This window comes from Peromyscus maniculatus, chromosome 4, assembly GCF_049852395.1.
Source record: "Peromyscus maniculatus bairdii isolate BWxNUB_F1_BW_parent chromosome 4, HU_Pman_BW_mat_3.1, whole genome shotgun sequence".
In the NCBI taxonomy this organism is placed as follows: domain Eukaryota; kingdom Metazoa; phylum Chordata; class Mammalia; order Rodentia; family Cricetidae; genus Peromyscus; species Peromyscus maniculatus.
The window spans coordinates 46832745-46853231 of record NC_134855.1 but is presented as its reverse complement, the minus strand read 5'-3'; the positions used below and the strand labels follow the sequence as shown (position 1 = coordinate 46853231).

Sequence of the window (20487 nt, the reverse complement as noted above, 5' to 3'; positions counted from 1 at the left end):
TGCCGCCTTTACTGGCATATATGTGGGGTAACTGTTCGGAGCTGGGAAGTCTGCCTCATAGCTACGTTGCACCTGGCATGCAAAAAACCCTTTTGTTCTGAGTCAATTGTTCTGGGATGCCATTTGGGCTGTGAGAGAAAGGAGGGTCTGAGGGTCTGAGCTCATTTGCACAAGAAACAAAGCTATGCCTAGGATGCCAGGGAAGAATTGCAGGTAAATGTGCTGCTAGGAGTTCTTGGAAGCATACACAGCATACAAGAAAATCCTTGCAGGAACCGGCTAATATATACACAAAAGCTAAAATATCACCAAGACTCCTTAAGCCATGGCTTGACCTTCAGAAAAGTCCTTGACCTTTCCAAGTAGTAGCTTTTGTCATGGTAGCTGAATTCCATTATATTTCCCTGTAGCTTGCAGCAACACACCTTTCTTGGCTTCCACGTATGAGAAAGGACATGCAAGTACATCTAATGTCTGGCTTATTTCACTTAGCATGATGCTGTAGCTCCAAGTGTTTTGCTGCAGATGACAGGATTTTATTCTTCTTTATGTGTGAATAATATTCTGTTTCATGTATATACCATACTTTATTTATCTGTAGGTCTACTGATAAGTACCTAATCTAATACCACATTTTAACTATTGTGACTAATTCTTCAGTAAGCATAGACATGCAGATTTAGATATATACCCAAGTGTGATGACTGGATCCTGTGAGACTGCCATTTTTAGTTTTAGGGTTTTGTTGTTGTTGTTGTTGTTGTTTTGAACTTTCAGCTGTTTTCCATAATAGATCTTTTTGTTTGTTTGTTTGTTTGTATTTTTGAGACAGGAGCTTATGTTAAGCTGGTTACCACAAAGAAAAGTCACAAGTCATGACAAAACCCAGTATCAGAGCTTTATTAGGAGGAGTAGGGGCAGAAGAACCAGGCCTAGGGGAGACACACATATAGCGAGCCAAGAGAGTGAGAGAGAAAGAGAGAGAGTGGGGGGAAGAGAGAACAGAGAAGGGAGGGGGAGGAGTCTGTGTCCAGCTTTTTGAGGGTTCCCATGAACATGTGCAGGCAGGCTTACAGAGCTACATCATGCATGTGCTGATTGTGTGACCATGCCACATGCACGTAATCACCAGCACACACTGATGACTTAAGATACATACTGCTTGCTTAGCTCCTGAACTGCGCATGTGTGGTCACACAGCTGGAGTGGCAGCAGAATCCTAACAGCTTACTATGTAGTTCTGGCTGTCCTGGAACTCACTCTGTAGACCAGGCTGGCCTTGAACTCACAGAGATCTGTCTGCCTCTGTCTCCCAAGTGCTGGGATTAAAGGGATATCACTCTTCAAATACAGCTTATACTTTTACATGCTGGCTGGCTAATTTTCTTTCTTCCACTTCTAGATATAAAACTCCATTAAACATCTTTTGTTAGGCTGATCTGGTAGCCATAAGGTCCCTTAGTTCTTGGTTTTTTTTTTTCTTTTAATTATGATATTTTCCTTTATTTATATTCATGTGTTTATGCATGTGTGTACACATATGTGGAAGTCAAAGGACAACTTTTAGGAGCTGGTTCTCTCCCTTCCACCATAAGAGTCCTGGGGATCGAACTCAAGGTGACATGCTTGGCAGCAAGTGCTTTTTCCGGCAGAACCATCTTGCCAGCCCAGAATACCTTTAGTTTTTGACTAAAGTAGAAGGTCTTCATTTTGCCGTTGATTATGAAGGATTGTCTTCTTGGGCATGGTTGTCTGTATGGGCAGTAATTTTCTTCTAGGAGTTAAAGTACGCCATCCTGTGCTCCCCTAGCCTATAAGTTTCTGCTGTGAGTCTGATATCATTGTCTTTAACTATGATTCGGTGCTTTTCTTTTGGAGAGTTTAAAATTCTATTTTTGTACTCATTTTTTTTTTTTCTGCCAGACTTACTATGTTGGGGTGAGAATCTTTTCTGGCTGTATCTCTCTGGGCCTCTATAGGTAGGCATCCTGTTGTGGGATGTTCATGCTTTCCCCAAGGTGAAGGAAGCTGTCTGCTTTTGTTTTTTTGATAAGTTTTTATATCTTTAACCTTTATTTTTACTTCCTATCAATCAGTGATGTAGATATTTGATCTTTTAATCCCAAAGATTGTGTAGTCTCTCTTCATTTTCTTTTTTTCCTTGTTTTTGTTTGAATATGATATTTTAAGAGAAACTTTACTCAATCTTTGATATTCTTTCTTCTACTTGGTGTAGTCTGTTGGTAAATTTCCAACCATATTTTAATTTAACTTATTGACTCTTCATTTTCAGAATTTTTGATGACCATTTTTCAAAATTATTATTCACAACAGTTAAAATGACTCAACATCTCATTGGTGAATGAATAGATAAACAAAATGTTGTCTATACATGAACCAAATGTTTATACCTTCAACAGGAATGAAATTGTAATGTGTAGCACAATGTAGATGAGTCTTAGATAAATATCATATAACCCTACTATATGAGGTACCTAAAATAGACAATTCATACAGACAGAGAGTACAATAACAATTACCAGTGGCTCAGGGGAGGAAGGTGAAGTAATCGTTTGATAGGTAAAGAACTTTAAAGATGGAGAGGATGAGAAAGATTGAGTATGGATGTTATGGCCACATACCATTGTGGTTCTTGTTTATTTGTTTTTGTTGGGGAAGTTGTTTATTTGTTTTGTTTTTATGTCCCTGAGTTATACACTTATGAATGTTTAAAAAGCTAAATATTGTCATATATATTTTATCACAATAAAAAATCTATCTTTCGGTATAAAATAGCTTTTCACATCATAGTGTCTGGTAAAAGAGACCATATCTGAGATGGGCTGGTTGCTTTTGATTTGCAGGCTGCTGGCTCTCAAGTTGGGACAATGGTCAATTCCTTCACTAACATCATTGTGGCCGTGATCATTGCCTTCCTCTTTAGCTGGAAGCTCAGTCTGGTCATATCATGCTTCTTCCCCTTCTTGGCTTTATCAGGAGCCTTGCAAACGAAAATGTTGACAGGATTTGCATCTCAAGACAAGCAAGCTCTGGAGAAGGCTGGCCAGGTAATCTTATGGACTTAATTTTCCTACTTATGGCTGAGTGGTTGTCAAGTAAACCATGTGAAATAATAAGTACAAAGAGACACATGTGCCTCTGCCTGAAAGCTATGACAACAAGGCCTGACACATGAGTTTGATCAGAAAAGGAGAAAGTGTGGTAAGCATAGAAACTTAGATGTTTGATTTCTTCTTAGTTATTTGTCCTACATTTTCTGTATTCTCACTTGTAGAGGTGGACAGTTCTATTAGAGTTGTTGTTGTTGTTTTCTTAGCTTAATAATTACCCTGTAGATGAAGTTTTTCTGTGTCCTGCCTAGTCCTGCAGCTGCTCAGACCCAAGTAAACACACAGAGGCTTAAATTAGTTAAAACTGCTTGGCCATTAGCTTAGGCTTACTACTGACTAGCTCTTACACTTAAACTCAGCCCATTTCTGTTAATCTATATGTCACCACATTTTCCGTGGGTTTACCTATGTGCCATTACATGCTGCTCCTTGGATGGCAGGTTGGCATCTCCTGGCTCAGTCTTCCTCTTCCCAGAATTCTCCTTGTCCGTTTATCCCACCTATACTTCTTGCCTGACTACTGGCCAATCAGTGTTTTATTAAACCAGTATACAAAAGCATCATCCCATAGCATTACCCTGAGTCTTGCAATCCACACAGAAGACATATACTTTCAACTTTAGCATTTGCTAGACTAGTGGCAAATGTCTTTCTCAAATACAATCATGAGCTACAGAGTAGAATTCAAGTACATTCTGGTTTTAGGTATTCGAATTATTCTAATTAATATCTGAATGCAAGGAATAAATGAAAGGACGATGGCATAAGCATTTGTCAATTGAAAAAAAAAAAAAACCACACATGCTGGGCATGGTAACACAGCCTGCAATGATTCCAGAACTTAGGAGTGGAGACAAAAGGATCAGAAGTTCAAGGCTATCCTCAGCTACACAGGAAGTTAGAGTTCAGCCTGGTTACTGGAGACGCTATCTCAAACAACAATAACACACTGGAAAGGAAGAAGGGAAGGAAGGAGGGAGATAGGGACTGAGGGATTAATCAGTCACAGATAACATGCATTCCTTTTGTTTTTTCTTTCTGATACTAGAGCCTGAGCATGGGGACTAGAGCTTACTATGCAAAGTAAGCACTTTAGAACGGAGCTATACCCCAATCCTTTTATTTACTATCTTTTTAATCTTTAATTTTTATACCTATCATCTATCTATCTATCTATCTATCTATCTATCTATCTATCTATCTATCTATAATATATACATATCTATAATATATACATATCATATATCTATAATGTATGTAGACATATTATTTTGAGACAGTGTCTTGTCAGGTTGCCAAGATGGCCTTGAATTCACACTGGAGACCAAGCAGGTCTTGAACTTAGGATCCTCCTACCTTAGCCTCCAAGCGTTGGTGTTCTGGGCTTTTACTACCAGGCCTGAGCCACACACTCATGCTTCGAAAACTCACTCTCTGTCTTTTGAAACAGAGAATACGATGCTGTCCAAGGAGACAAAAGCATTTAGATGCCAGTGTAGAAAACAGCATCTCCAGTGAGGGAGACCCCAGTTCATTAACAGTGGCCCTTAAACTGCATTTGACCACATGCTCACATGTAGACAGCAGAGTAACTCATATTTAACTTCAGTAATATTCAGTTAGCTGTTTTTAGAGAGTATGGTTTGCTCGACAGTCACTTTTTAGAAAGTAGTCTCTAGTAACTTAGGTTTGTATTAAGTGGATGTTTTGTTCCAGAAGACATTCAAAGACACGGTTTTAGACATTTCAGATGAATCAGCAGAGAAAATTTAAAGCTTGTCCAGCACGAGCATCAGAGACCTTGTAAGTGGAGGCAATAAAGTCACGCTAGAACTAGGCAGAGACTGGGTATAAGTGACAGATGAGCCCGTGGTCCAGTTGAGTTGACCCCCAGTAACTTCTCTGAGAGACTTTCTGCCATCTGTGACAAATCTAATCTGGGCAACAACTGAAATGTCGTGAAAAGAGGTGTTCCTTCTTGGTGATTCCTTGGACTCTTTGCTTTTCAGATCACCAGTGAAGCCCTCAGCAGTATCCGCACTGTGGCGGGCATTGGCGTGGAGAGGAGGTTTATCAAAGCGTTTGAAGCTGAGCTGGAAAAGTCATACAAAACAGCTGTCAGGAAGGCGAACATCTATGGCCTCTGCTTTGCCTTTTCGCAGGCCATATCATTTTTTGCAAGTTCCTCTGGCTATAGATATGGAAGTTACTTAATTGCCGAGGAAGGGCTGCATTTCAGCTTTGTTTTCAGGTGAGGCCTTATGAGAGTGACACTCCAGGGAGACTTGCCTGGATCTGTCACTTAACTTCCTTGCTGCCCAGCAAACCATTCCCTGAAAGCAGCTGGGTTTGTTCTCTTTCAAAGTTCCACGGGGTGTGAGCTAGCTCTTCTGGACTTGGCTGCCTCACAGACTTCTGTGTGTCTGTCTGACTCCAGGAAGCTTTGGTAGCAATCGAGCTTATTTCCTTTATGAATTATCTTGGAGGTTCCTATTCAACAGAAAAAGCATGTCCTACACTGTGAGCATGTCCAAGTCTCTCCATATTTCCTCTACTGAGGTCTCTTTGGCAAAAACAAACAAACAAACAAACATCTCATGCAATGAAGCCTAGGTTTAAGGATTTGAGAAATGAAATCCATTTGAACTGGAGGAATGAAAAAAAAAGATGACCATAAGCAGATGAATCATAAGATGAACTGTTGTAATTATATTTCTACTTGTCAGAGCTGACTGTCGAGGCCTAGAACAGGATGGGTCCCAGGGCTGTTGTATTTGAACTCTGCTCCTCCATTGCAAAGACAACTGATTTCTAGCCTCTTCCTCTGAATGGAGACAGGGTAGGCTAGAGGAGGGTGTCTTTGTTCTTCCAGTCAGGGTCTGCTTACTTCCAGAGCGGAGGGCCTGAGCACACGAGAGTTTGATAGTGGAGGGTAGTGAGGGCAGAGACAATCTAGTTTGCAGGGCATGGAGGCATGATCCTCTCACCTGATATCATTCTTCCAGTACTTCCCTGCTAGCCCACTATACCCACATCAACTAGGAAAGTCTCTTCTCTCAACCCTTGCGAATTTAAAGTTACCAGCCCAGACCAGGGAACAGCAACTCTTGAGTTCTTTCTGTCCGTTTGTATGAGCATGTAACAAGTTATTGGCCAGCATGTGAGAACCAAGAGCCTATAGAAAAATTCCAATTTTTGGTTTTGTTTTAAGAACCAGAACGTCATCTTTCATCATTTCCTACCTTATTCCCAAAGCTTTCGTTCTTGGAAGCCTTGTCCTGGGCTCCTGGAGAACACGGGTTTCCGACCCTGACCTGGAAACAATCACTGATTATAAGCCGAGCAGTAAGAAAGATGCTTGCACATCCCCCACCTATCATCTCACCCACGAAGACCCCTGTGAAAGATAGCACTGATGGGCAGCCTCACGGGCTCCTGTGCGCAACAAGGACCGGCATGCACAGCACCACGGTTGTCTCGCATAATGAAGTTATTCCTTTGTTCATTCATTCCTGAAGTCCGTGTTGATCTAGTTAGCGGCTGGGACAAACAGAAGGATACAGGCAACTGCATTTTCCTTACCCCGTCTGACGCCCGCCTTCTATGGGTGCTCGGCATAGAATAGGTACTTTCATTGCCTGCCATTGTCACTATCTTTTACACACCTGTCTGTGACTCCTGGAATGTAAAATGGGAAGAAAAGCCAACTTAATCTGGACATCTTTCAAATTCCTCTATGATAATTGTTTTCAAAAGCCTCCTCCACTCCACTCCCCCCCACCACACCCCCACCAAAAAAAAAAAAGTTTTTAATGTGGTAGATCTAGGATTTGGAGGTCTGAGCCCTACCCCATTCGGTCTACCCCTTGACCCTTTTACAGAGAGCACAATTTAAAAACTACTGATGTTTCTAACTCCCACAAGACCAGGCATGCCCAAAATGACTTGCTTAAGCTGCCTGGGGATAGCACCCAATACTTTTGCCTCTTAGGCCTTCATACTACCCACACCCCACCTCTCACTCTCTGGGTGTTTGATTGCAGGACGATCTCTTCAGTTATGATGAGTGCAACAGCTGTTGGAAGAACCTTCTCTTATACCCCAAGTTTTGCCAAAGCTAAAATATCAGCTGCACGCTTTTTTCAGCTGCTAGACCGAAAGCCTCCAATTAGTGTATACAGTGGAGCAGGTGAAAAGTGGGTAAGTACTGGGCTGGAAGAGGTGAGTGGATGTGTGTGCGTGTGTTTGTGTGTGCGCGCATGCGTACATGTGTTCATGAGTGTGCATGTGTTTGTATACAAAAAAAGCCATTGAAGATGGTCAGATGATGTCACTTTAGATTCTAAATTTTAGCAGCCTGTGTTCATCCATATGCACCCAGAATGGACAAACAATGGATTTATAAAGGTAAAGGGAGGAAATAATTGACATGAAAAATCAGGTATTGCATTGACATTTGGATAATACAACACGTAATTCTATCAGTTCGTTTTCCATTACCACAACTCAAGGATGTGTAATGTATACAGAAGAAGTTTGCTGGGCATGTTGGTATACCCCTGAGCTCAGAAGGCTGAGGCAGGATGATTGCAAGTTTGAGGCCAACCTGACTTTCATAGCAGAAAAGAGGTTTATTTAGTGCACAGTTTGGAGGCTGAAAGTATACGATCTGGTGGTTCCATCATTCAGTCCTTTAGAACCTCAGAACTACAATATACCATAGTGAGTGGTGTCCCTGCCCATTTAAAAAAAATCCATATGTTCAAGAGAGTAAAACACCAGTAAAGCTAAGCTAAATTATGAAATTTTTGGTCAAGTGAGTTATTTTTCCTTTAGTTTGATAGAATTATTTTCTGCAAATGTTTACCCATTTCTAGAGTTCATAATTCAGATAGTGTTTTAAATTAATGTTTTATGTTATCATATACAATAATAGGGTTTGTCACGGTATTTACATAATTCAAGTTGATTCCCTTCAAGTTGGTTCCCTTCCTCTACCCAAACTGCTCCTCCTTCTGCTTTCTGGTTACACGTGTGATATTGCTCTCTCCCCACACTCTGCCTTCAGAGCTCTTCCTCCATTCTCCTTTGTAGTTTCATGAGCTACACACAGATACATATAAGTACACACCCACATATACATACATATATGATTTTATTTGTTTTTAATTATGTGTATAAATGTGTATTTGTATGTGGGTTTGTGCATATGAGTGCAGTACCTACAGAGTCCAGAAGAGGGTGGTGGATCTCCTGAAGCTGGAGTTACAAGCAGTGAGGTACCCAACATGAGTGCTGGAATCAAATTCAGGTCGTCTGGAAGAGTAGTCATGCTCTTATACTCTGAGCCATCTCTCTGGCCCCCATAAATTTGGGTTTTGCAAAAAACCCCACAGTGTTACTCTCTCTGAATCTGACTTATTTTGTTCAATGAAATGATTTATAGTTCCCTCTACTTTCCTGAGAATGTCATGATTTCATTTTTCAGGGCTATGTAAAATTCCATTATGTATATACTCTAAATGAAGTTATTTGTTGATGGATCTCTAGGCTGGCAAAGTAATCCAAGAACTGAAAAATAGAATTACATGAAATTGAAAAGCTTCTGCATGAAAGGAAAGAATCCCAGATGAAGGAACTACAGAGTGGGCAGAAAAAATTTCCCAAGTATACAGCAAATAAAGGATTAATATGTAGGATCTAAAAAGAACTATAAAAATTAAACTCCCAAACCAAATTATCCAAACAATAAATGGGCTAAAGAGCTGAATTAACAGTCCCCAAAAGAAGAAATACAAATGGCAAAACATACTTGAAAAAATATTTGACATCCTTAGCCACTAGAGAAATGCAAATTAAAGCTGCTTTGAAAGACCATATAACCCCAGTCAGAATGACCATCGTCAAGAAAACAAATGATACCAAATGCTGTCGAGGTTGTAGGGAAAGAGGAGCCCTTCTCCACTGCTGATAAGAATGTGAACTTGTGCAGCCACTATGGAAATCAGCATGGAAAACTGAATAGACTGTAGCAGGCTTTTTTTTTTTTTTTTGACTGCCATCCGCCAAATCACAACACAGAGACTTATTATTAATTATGAAAGCTCAGCCTATAGCTTAGGCTTGTTTCTAACTAGCTCTTACAACTTGAATTAACCCATTTCTATTCATCTAAGTGCTGTTATGAGGCTCGTGGCTTTTACCTCTCCTCCTGCATGTCTTGCTTCCTTTGTATCAGGCTGGAGACTCCACCTTTCTTCTTCCCTGAGACCTCTCTGTCCCCAGAAGTCCCGCCTAACCTCTTCCAGCCTAGCTACTGGCCATTCAGCTCTTCATTAAACCAATTAAATCACAGTGACACATCTTCACACAATGTAAAGGAATATTCCGCAACAATAGACCTGCCATATGACTCAGCTATACCATTCTAGGATATATACTTGAAGTCAACATACTACAGAGACACTTTCACATGTGTGTTAATGTGGCACTATTCACAATAGCTAGGAAATGGAACCGACTTAGTTTTCCACCAGACAGTTTGAAACACACTAAAATATTCATCTCTGTGGCACAGACTCCAAAGAACTTTGTTTTTAATTCATTATTTTAAAGAACAGGGTTATTAACAGTTCAAAGAATTGCTGGCTTCCTTGATGCATTAACTTTGCTATTCTCTTCCTCTTTTTACTATAAAGGAATAGGTGATAAGGAACTGCCCTTAGTTCAGAATGAGGTTAAGAGGTCAATTGCCTTTAATGTCCTAGTCTCTTTTTATGCTGAACCTGCCAGCATTGGGAAGAAAATGTCATTTTGTAGTGGTGTTCACTTGGTTGCTTGTTTTGAAGCAGAATGTAGCCTATGTAGCCCAGGCTAGTCTCCAGCAAACTCACTATCTTCCTCCCTCAACTTTCTGAGTTCTGGGGTTACCGTTGTGTACCACTATCCTGACTAGAATGTCACCCACTGAGTTGCTGTTTCATAATGCATAGTTTCACACCGTTGTGTACACCGAGGAATCTTACATATTCCAGGCTCCAGCAGCAGTACATGTAATTCCAGTCCTCTCATTCACAGGGCAACTTCCAAGGGAAGATCGACTTTATTGACTGCAAATTTACATACCCTTCTCGACCTGATATCCAAGTTCTGAATGGTCTCTCTGTGTCTGTGGATCCAGGACAGACCCTGGCTTTTGTTGGAAGCAGTGGGTGTGGCAAAAGCACCAGCATTCAGCTGTTGGAACGGTTCTATGACCCTGATCAGGGAAAGGTGGTAAGTGGTGCAAACGCTTTGGGGGATTTCGCTTTCTGTGTAAGATCTGCCTGCCCCCAAGCGGTCTCCGAGGCTGTGCCTTGCCAGGTTAAACTGTTTGTCTTGGACACCCCCCCCCCCCGTAGATGTTTTCATTTCCATCATTTGCTGGTTGACCTGACTCTGCCCCACAGCTTCTAACATCAGACAGACTCTTCCCAGTTCCAGATGGCCTGCTGACCAGTTAGGAAAGAAAACTGGACACACTGCAAAGCTAGAGATGAGTGTATTTGAAAGACATTTACTTACCTGTAAATGGAGCAGAAAGTGCAGACTAATCAAGAAACTAATAGCTGGGGATGGAAAAAGCGCACTCGGGGAGTGGGGGGGGGTGAGGGGGTGGGGGGTGGGGGGGGTGGGGGGGGAAGGGACAAGGGATACAATGATAAGTAAGCAAGACAAGCAAGCAAGCGTGAAAAACCTGAGACAATCCTGGTCCAAGAAGCTTAAGCCTAATAACAGATAAACTCACATTGACAAAGCCTTGGCAAGGATGGTTGAAACACTGTCAACTGCTTTATTGCTTATTCTTCTAAGTACTTCTTCCTCTCATTTCCTCTCTTTTCTCCCCTTTCTTCTCAGGTAATATACTCACCTGATGATAGAATTAGATAATAAAGATTTTTAATAAAAAGTAACACTCCCCTGTGTTTCTTTGATCAACTTCCTTCACCACTTCATACTTTGAGTTCTAGTGATGATTACCTCTGTGTCTCTAGTTGCTCTGATTTCTGTCTTCATGATTTAACTAACTTAGACTCTCTGCTGATTTCTTTCTTTTTCCCCAACATAACCCAGTACTTTTAAAAATGCTCCTTCTGATCTCCCTGAATAGTTTGATCTTCACTGCAACGGGGGCAGGTAACATTCTGAAGAGAAACACCGAGAGAAAAGTGAGGTTCTCTTGCATAGAGTAAAGAAAAGGAGCGAGCAGATGTTAGCAGATGTTAGCCAGGAGGGTATGCAAATAAGGAGTAGGAATTGATTGCTTGTGGTTCATGACCCTTGCCTTTAAATGTAAAGATTTTACTGTATTGGCAAGTATTTGGTGACTGACGCGAACCTAAGAAATGCATTGCCCTAGAGATCTCATCTCTACAAGGGAAAGAACTCCCTTTTCTAAAATGTCAGCTTTGTCATGTCTATGTCCAGGTAGATGTGAACTGCTGCAGCCTGACTCCACCATGCATGACCTCTCCAACATTAGCATGGACACTAAGCATGTTTCTCTTTTGCACACATTGAATTCTCTCGTCACTGGAAGGAAGCAATCATTTTTATGATTTCTTGCATTTAAGAGGCACAGTACATTTTGTAAGCTCATTGTAAAATGTATCTATGAACACTATAAGTAGGAAAATACTGCTTTAATCAATTTAAAAGAATCCTCTTTGCTTTTAGACAAGCTACCAAACACAGGTACAGTATGTTCAATATTTCATTAGGCATCTGTGATATGTCCAACACTGTCTGTGGGAGACTCTTCAGGAACATGGAACATACCTTCTGTCTCCTAGGTGGTCATAATAGAGCACAAATACAGCAATTAGCAAAAAGCTCAATTTCTGACTCAGTATTAAATTGTTCTTACAGAAATAGATCCTATGGGAAATACCTCAGGCTGAGCAAAGACTACTTCTTATTGAGGGCTGCTGTACTCATCTTTTTCTTTTTAAATAGGGTTTAATTTTCCATTGCTTAGAAGTCACCTAAAATATATCCTGCTCACATTTTTTGAAATAACCTTTTCCCCTTGAAATCATACAGTCAAATACTTTACAATTAATATGTTAGATTTACTGTACCTTTAGGGTAGAATATTTGGAATCTTAACTGAACCAACTTAAATAGCACATATTTTTGTGGTTGAACTTCCTTGACTTCTGGACTGTGAGTTCCCAGGAAACAGACATTGTGTTCTCACATAGCACACAGAGACTGTTTATATGGTGCCTCCTGGCAGATGACTCTGTAGGTGAGTGTGACTAAGTGAGCAATTATATTTTCCCCTGGACTTATTATCTCAGCTGTCCAGAGAATAATGTCAATAGAGCCAAGGACACAGGTTTGATCTTCATGTCATCTAATAGCGTCTGTCTGTCTCTCTCCCTGGCCCCACCCCCTACCCCTCTCCCTCTCTTTCAGGAGACTCCCAAAGCCTCAGAATACAGTAAGTGTACATATCTGAACAGACTAGGCTATGCCAAACTATAAGGAGAATTTTTTTCTCAACTAAATGCTATTCTGAGATCCTTTCTCATTTATATAATACCTGTGGAGCCAGAGCTTGGAAAAAAACAACATCCCAAGAGCAGAGGAATCAGGGTCAACTTTGAAAGCATATGCCTGTCAGAAACCAGTTCCCGAGGCCACAGGCAATGAGATATATTCCCCCAGGTCTCTGGGGGCGTTCACTCGAAAGAAGGACAAATGCGATGTCCAGCACCTGACTCCACCATGGGGACTTCCCTCATGGCCGGCACGCTGAAACTTCTTGTCCTTTGCCGTCCTCTCTCCTGGCAGATGATAGATGGCCGCGACAGCAAAAACGTCAACGTTCAGTTCCTCCGTTCAAACATTGGAATCGTTTCCCAGGAGCCAGTGCTGTTCGACTGCAGCATAATGGACAACATCAAGTATGGGGACAACACCCAAGAGATCTCCATGGAGAGAGTCCTCGCTGCCGCGAAGCAGGCTCAGCTGCACGACTTCGTCATGTCCCTCCCAGAGGTAAGCCCCAAGTCTGCCGTCCCTACAGGAACACAGTGCTGTGGAGAGGGTAGGGTACCCAGAAAGGAGCCTCGGTTTTATAATGTGCAAATTCAAAATAGTATCATTTCTGTGACTATGAAATGATACTCAGAATAATTACCAGGTAGAGGGGCACAGGCAACACAGTGTGTTTCCCAGTGTCTTGCGTTGTCTTGGTCTTTTAAGTAAAACAAATGCCCTCCATCACCACATGCTAGAAAGTGTTATAATGTCAAACAAAATGGATGTCGTAGAGTTTGCTGCATATAAAACAATACCCATAGAACATGATGTAGCCTGGTAGAAAGAAATCCAGAGGTTCAACATGGGTTTGAACGCAAGCTTTCTCATTTACTGCCTGAGTGTGAAAATTTGGGATGCCTACCTATCCAATCTGATATTGCTTATTCCATCTGCCAAATGCAAAGAAACCCCAGAATATTGAAATGAGGTCATAGAGGTCAAAGGTCAGGGACATAGCTTACTGGTAGAGCTCATGCATGAAACCCTGGGTTCCAAAATCAGCCACACAAAAAAAGCCGCAGCAGCAATTGATGGCCATCCTGTACTGGAAGCATGGGGATGGTGGGGTAAGTTGCATCTGTCTTGGTGCCTTTTGCTTTCCCAGAGCCGAGTCTGAATTTGGCAGTCTCTGCCATGTGGTTTTCCCTTCACCAGGCACCTCTCTTGGTGACTGTTTAATTATAAGAACCAAATGCAAGAAATGTAACATCTAAGTCCTAGGTTGCAGCCTTCTACACTCCAGTTTTTACAGTACGCTTGGAAACTCCTTTTCTTCTTGGACTGTTATATCTGTAAACTGTCTACTTGTGGTGTGCTTCTTTCTTTCTTTCTTTCTTTCTTTCTTTCTTTCTTTCTTTCTTTCTTTCTTTCTTTCTTTCTTTCTTTCTTTCTTCCTTCCTTCCTTCCTTCCTTCCTTCCTTCCTTCCTTCCTTCCTTCCTTCCTTCCTTCCTTTCTTTCTTTCTTTCTTTCTTTCTTTCTTTCTTTCCCCTTTCCCCGGTTTTCTCCAGTCCTAGGCTCCTGCCCTTCTTCTTGGCTGGGCAGCCTAACAAGCAAGCGTATTGAAATTCCTGAATTGAAAAGCAAAGGAACATTTCAAATACCCGTGTTTGCTAGTGTGCCTAAAAGCAGAGATTTTTTTAAAAAAAAATTATTAAAGCAGTATTTTCCTACTAAAAGTGCTTGTAGACATTTTACAGCGCGATAACAAAATATACCGTGCCTATGAAATGCAAGAAATCATAATGATTTTTCTTGGGTCTCTCCTGGCTTAGTTGAACTTTTTCCGGAGGCAAGGAAGGGGACACAGGCAGGCAGGTTAGAGTAGTGGACAAGGCAGAGGACCAGAAACTAGGTGAGTCAAGGCTTAACCTCACATTTGCTGTCCATTGCTTATTTGTCTTTGTGTAATTGTCTTGCTTCTCTACACCTCAGTTTTATAATGTGTAAATTCAAAATAATATCATTTCTGTGACTATGAAATGGTACTCAGAATAATTATCCAGCTGTGGTGGTGCACACCTTTAATCCTGGCACTTAGGAGGCAGAGGCAGAAGTATGTGAGTTTGAGGCCAGCCTGGTCTATGTAAAGAGTTCCAGGACAGCCTGGACTACACAGTGAGACCTTGTCACCCTGACAAAAAAGGAGGAGGTAGAGGAAGAGGAAGAGGAAGAGGAAGAAGAAGAGCAGCAGCAGCAACAACCACCACACAATCCTTGATGCAAACTAAATACTGTATGAATGTTAACTATTTTTAACTTTGCCATGCTGGGCATCTAGCTAGACATTTTCTTTCCTAATTTCATAAAAAGTTCACAGCACACACGTATGCGAGGCCCTAACCCTGCATTTTGCAGGTGAGTTTGTGGCTCAAAGACATTTAAACAAGTTGTTGATGTTCACTAGGCTAGTAAGCAACAGAGTCTAACTTCCAACCAAGGCCTGTGTCCCAGAATGCTCTCCCAAGGGAAGGAGTCAACCAGAAAGCCTTTAAGGGCTTCTCTGTCGCTGGGATTAGCCTATCTTGCAAAAGATCTTTGGATGAAAGTCTAGAAATCAGAGAATCTCAAACCAAAGAAGATCTCCTATGTGGAATCTTAGCTGGACATAGCAAGAGATCAAAAGTATAACCTTAAAGAAACAAAGAGACGGGAATCACTCCTCTCATTTTCCAGCCCAAACTTCATATATTTAATATTTCTAGCTAGATTTTATATATTTCATTACGTTCATTCACTGTTTCTAAGTTCAAAAAAAAAATAAGGAAAAAATTAAACTCACAGAAGAGTCATTGATGTGGGCTCCAAACCGCACAGGAGAAATGGCAGTGTCCTCTAGTTTTCAAACTTGCTATGTTCTTTTTTTTTTTTCTAGAAATATGAAACTAATGTTGGGAGCCAGGGCTCTCAGCTGTCTCGAGGGGAGAAACAGCGCATTGCTATTGCTCGGGCCATTGTCCGAGATCCTAAAATCTTGCTACTAGATGAAGCCACATCTGCCCTAGATACAGAAAGTGAAAAGGTACGTGTTAGTTTTCTTAACTCTTAGGTCACTAGAGATGAGTCTTTGCTGGAAAATGTGTACACATAAAATGACACTATTTTCAGTTGTCTTATTCATTTGTGGCAGAAACTGACAATATTTTTCTTTGGAAGCAAAAACTAGTAATTTATAAATAACAGTCTAACAGGGCTATTGCCATTAAAAAGAACTGTACTTTAAAATAATTGTTCTATAAGGTACTTTAGGTTAAATGACATTTTTTTCCAAAGGCAGTTTTCTTACATAAATTGAAACAATTTATGTAATCTGTGAAACATAACATATTTTTATAGTTTTTAAATTATGTGACAGAGTAAGTAGGCTGTACACAACACCTAAAAGGAGGTGGTAGCCATGTGGAGTTTCCATAGTAGAACATGTAGCTGAGAGAAGAACAACTGTGAATTCAGAGTTTATGATCTACATCTTTAAAATAGAGATTCTACTTTGGAATGCACTCAAGTGTCCTCCATGAAGGGAGTGTCAGAAACCATTAACTGCCCCATGCTTTGCTCTTTGGTTTTATCTTAGTAAATTGGACATTTCAGTATTGTAAAATCACACAATGACATAGTATTTAGCTCATTCTTGCTTCACTGAACTTTCTCAGTGCGTGGGCTGCAATTTAAATAAAGCATAGATGCATTGTCTGTACAGCCATTTGCTTACTCCCCCTTAGTGCTCAGTCTTTGGGGTCACCCCTAAGCACAGAGCTGTTGCTCAGGTGGTATTTGAGATGGACCCTCACAGTAGTGGACGGGGAACAACCCTGTGTCTTTGCATTGACTCTCCATCTTCTTTTTGTAGACTGTGCAGGTTGCTCTGGACAAAGCCAGAGAGGGTCGGACCTGTATTGTCATTGCCCATCGCTTGTCTACCATCCAGAACTCAGACATCATCGCCGTCATGTCACAAGGGGTGGTGGTTGAAAAAGGGACCCATGAAGAACTGATGGCCCAGAAGGGAGCATACTACAAGCTGGTCAGCACCGGAGCCCCCCTCAGTTGACCCGACTCAGGACCCTCACACACAGATAATAATGGATCAAGTCCAGGAGGGCTGCAGGTTGTGGTACTTCTACAGAGAATCATTAATGTTTTACAGATATCATCATGCACTGGGATCTAAGCTAATTTCGAGTGACCTTCAGTAATAATTCAGTTTGAAATGTCTATGTAGAAAAGAGAGAACCTAGGGTCAGAGTGAGTGAAAATCCAAGGTCAGGCAGCCACTCACCTACTACCAGTGATGCTCTGGGTGGGAGCTGATCGTTGTCATCATCAGGACTTAGTGAGAGGACATGGAGTCCTCCTCTGGGACAGAGAACTAGCTTTTGACTTGTGAAAGCTCCTTGTGCACTGAGCCTGCTGAGTGATCCGCACTCAACAGTTGTTGGAAACAGATCAAGGTCAAGAACAGAGGACATAAGGCTATTGGTATTTCTTGATTAAGGTTTATTTGTTTTCTATAGGGAAGCAAATCCATTTACCTCTGATCCCGTGGGTACAGAAAGGAGCACTTTCACATTCTGGAATCTCTCAGGCTGGGGGAGGGAGGGCAAAAGTGAGCTAAGGAATAGAAGAGGTTACCCGTCAGGTGTACTGACCTAGACTGGAGACTCAGGGTGTTGGTGTCATCACACACCACAGCTGGATCTGCCAGTGTGGAGCAGGACTGTCTTCCCGGACGTCTACTCTTCATTCCCTGGCCCTGTATCGCCCGATGTCCCTTATTCCTATGAAGTCCTAGTCATGGAGTGGAAATGCACCAGCTTCCGAAGTTGTTACATAATAATCTAGTTAAACATTGTAGAGAAACATCCACGTTTGTCATTTTCTTCAGAATACCACTAAACACCACTTCTTATGGTATCAAAGAAGGCATGTAGCCTCAGCAATAAAGAAAATTTCAAAATCATGCCAGGAAAGAAAAAAAATGTGTGAGCTAAATTTGTGACAATGGATTTCAAAGACGAGAGAAAACTGACATGTCATCTGTTAGCTGGGCAAAGCCTGGAGGCACTTGCCTACCACAGGCCCCTGGGAAAGGCTAGGATAAAAAATTTTAAGGTTCCTTCTGGAAGGAGGAGGCAGAGAGACAGATGAGCCCAAAGTTAGACTTCTTACACAGGCTGAAAACCTGTGTAAATTCTGTGAAGCAGGCTGACAGTCCTTGTCCAGTTAGTTCCACACGAACACCAGCTCCTGCCTCCCTTGCCCACAGGCAGGCTTGAGTGCAGGGACATAAACTACAGCTGAAGGGGTGAGTCATCTGCAAGAGATGAGGGACTAGGTAGGAGATTTCAGATGAACAGAAAATCGTGCAGCTGCCCTGTCTGGCAGGGCATCAAAGAATTACTCTCTGGCTGGAGCAATTGGTCAGTATAAAAAAATGAAAGGTCTATGGTCTGGTGCTAGGGAGACAGCAAGGAAAATTCCCTGTCCACCCACCACCCTACCCTGAAGTCCAACAACATGCTGCCACTGAGGCTGCTCTTCTCTGGCTGTTCAGTGTGTGTCTCTCTCTCAGGAGGACACAGACAGGCTAGGATCAGTAGGATACACTTTAACACGTAAAGCAAAAGCTACCACAACAGAGCACCAGGGGAAAGGAAGTGACAGGTAAGAGACCAAGCAGAGCTTAGGAAAACACTGAGGTGAGACAAGACAGTTCCGTCTATTCAAATAAAAATAGGGGTCTATGAAAATGACTACACACACACACACACACACACACACACGCACGCACGCACGCACGCACATGCATGACACTCACATGCACGACACTCACATGCATGCACACACACATGAATACATTATACATACACACACATTAAATATGTAGAAAACAGCTCATGATAAAGAAATGAAAAATTAAATAGCAGGACAGCTCAAGGCCTGGGCCATCCTGTCATGGCAACACCTCCTCTCTTCCATCTTCCTCCCAAGTCCATCCTGCTTGTAATTTCATCTGCCCGTGCCCCCAATGAACATCTGCAGAGAGAGGAAGACTGAGCTGGGATGTTTTGAAGTGGACGATTATTGTCGCTGCTGTTATTTGTCATTTGGTATTTCCTGGCACATAACCGCAAAGGTGGGTTAGCAGGTTAACCTGAAAGGTCAGAATTGCTGAAAGTGCCACGCCGGGGAGGCAGAGGGTGGAGGAACGCCTCGAGTTATGGAAAAGAACCCGGACAAGTATGTTTCAGGATAAGTGACTGCAAGGAACTAAGCCCTGTAGTAAACACGGGCCCCTCCTCAACTCTTGAATAAGGAAGACTACAACTCACTTGTTTAGGTTTCCAGAGAGGAGGCTGGGGTGTTTTCTGGGAGGTTGCCTGTTTCCTGGGAAGGCATCTGTGGGGTGTGCAAGAGGAATGAATGAAGTTGTCCTGTTAAATAAAGTAATTCTAAGTAATTGATGAGAGGGAGCGGACTGACCGGACAAGTCGCTTCTGGTTGTGGTGTTTATCGCAGCAACAGAAGCCTGACGGATACAACTGATCCCCTGATTCTTCGTCCAAAGCTCTGTCAACTTTAATTGCTCTGCATCTGCTCTGCGTGCACATAGAATAAAGCATCTCAGCGACAGGAGACCATGAATTTAGAGCTGCATGCAAACACGCATCTTTGGCAATGGGAGTATTCATTTAGAAATGGGGGGCCTGGAATATTTGATATTGTGTCCTAGTAGAGAAAAAGGCATGGGATTTCAGTTAAGAGTATTTTGTCATATATTAGTCAAGAGCTAAATTTCACATTTCTGTGTTAAATATCGGCAGATCTGTGAGGTGGCTCAGTGGGTGAAGTCACTTGCTGCCAAGCTGATGACCTGAGTTTGATCTTCAGGCCCCACATAGTGGAAGAAGAGAACCATAACAGACTCCTACAAGTTGTCCTTTGACCCACATACACATACCATGGTGCATGCATGTGTGCACAAAGGCATTCATGTGTATGTGTGCACACACACACAGAGGGAGAGAGACAGACAGACACATATGCACAGTAAATACATAAATATAGTTTTTAAAGCTATTTACCTTTTTAAAAAAAGAAGAAATGGTCAGAACATTTTCACAGGGCTGGCTTTGGGTCTAATCTCATTCATTTACCTAAGGGTTTGGTTGATTATATATTTCTTATGCATGCAAATCTCTCTGTAATCAGGCCACAGAAAGATGTCAGTAGAGAATTTTAAAAGAACTGCAAATTTCATTGCTGTTTCCTCGCATACTTAGAGAGCAATTTGCATACACACAGGCACCATTGTAAAATAGGCATTATGTTCATTTGTATTTTTCTGAATTTCAAGAGCAAGTGAATAATCTCACCTGCATCTGAGATGACGAGTGAAAGGAACTTCAATAAACAACTAAACTCAATTGCAATTTCTTTCAAACTGTGTTCAATTAAATGCCCAATTAATTTAAATGGATAGACTGTAAATAAAATAATGCACATGATTATCATCTAATTAGCACTGGCCAGCATTAAAATGTGCTCATTAGTGAGTTGTATAGTATCCTAAGGCTCATAATTAGTAATCAGGGTGTACGTGATTGGCATGGGTAGCTGCTGGGATGTAGCTCCTCAACCCAATAAATCAGAGTTAGGACGAAATGTGCCTTATAAAAGAAAAGAGGGATGCACAGCCAGCTGGTGAATCGACAGTTTTCTCCTCTCTATAATTCAGTTGCAATTCCTACTCTCAGACACAAAGAGATA

At 41.6% G+C, this 20487-nt stretch overlaps 1 protein-coding gene across 1 annotated transcript in view; it reads left to right on the top strand.

The window, feature by feature from the left end:
• Positions 1-20150, top strand: part of Abcb11 (ATP binding cassette subfamily B member 11) — a 90700-nt gene extending 70550 nt beyond the window's left edge. Inside the window, exons 22-28 of the mRNA XM_015987591.3 lie at positions 2865-3068; positions 5141-5382; positions 7175-7331; positions 10209-10406; positions 12969-13175; positions 15593-15739; positions 16568-20150. Of these exons, the coding sequence (XP_015843077.1) occupies positions 2865-3068; positions 5141-5382; positions 7175-7331; positions 10209-10406; positions 12969-13175; positions 15593-15739; positions 16568-16768 (1356 nt within the window). The 3' untranslated portion in view covers positions 16769-20150. The remainder of the gene's footprint in view (positions 1-2864; positions 3069-5140; positions 5383-7174; positions 7332-10208; positions 10407-12968; positions 13176-15592; positions 15740-16567) is intronic.
• Positions 20151-20487: the final 337 nt, after the last annotated feature.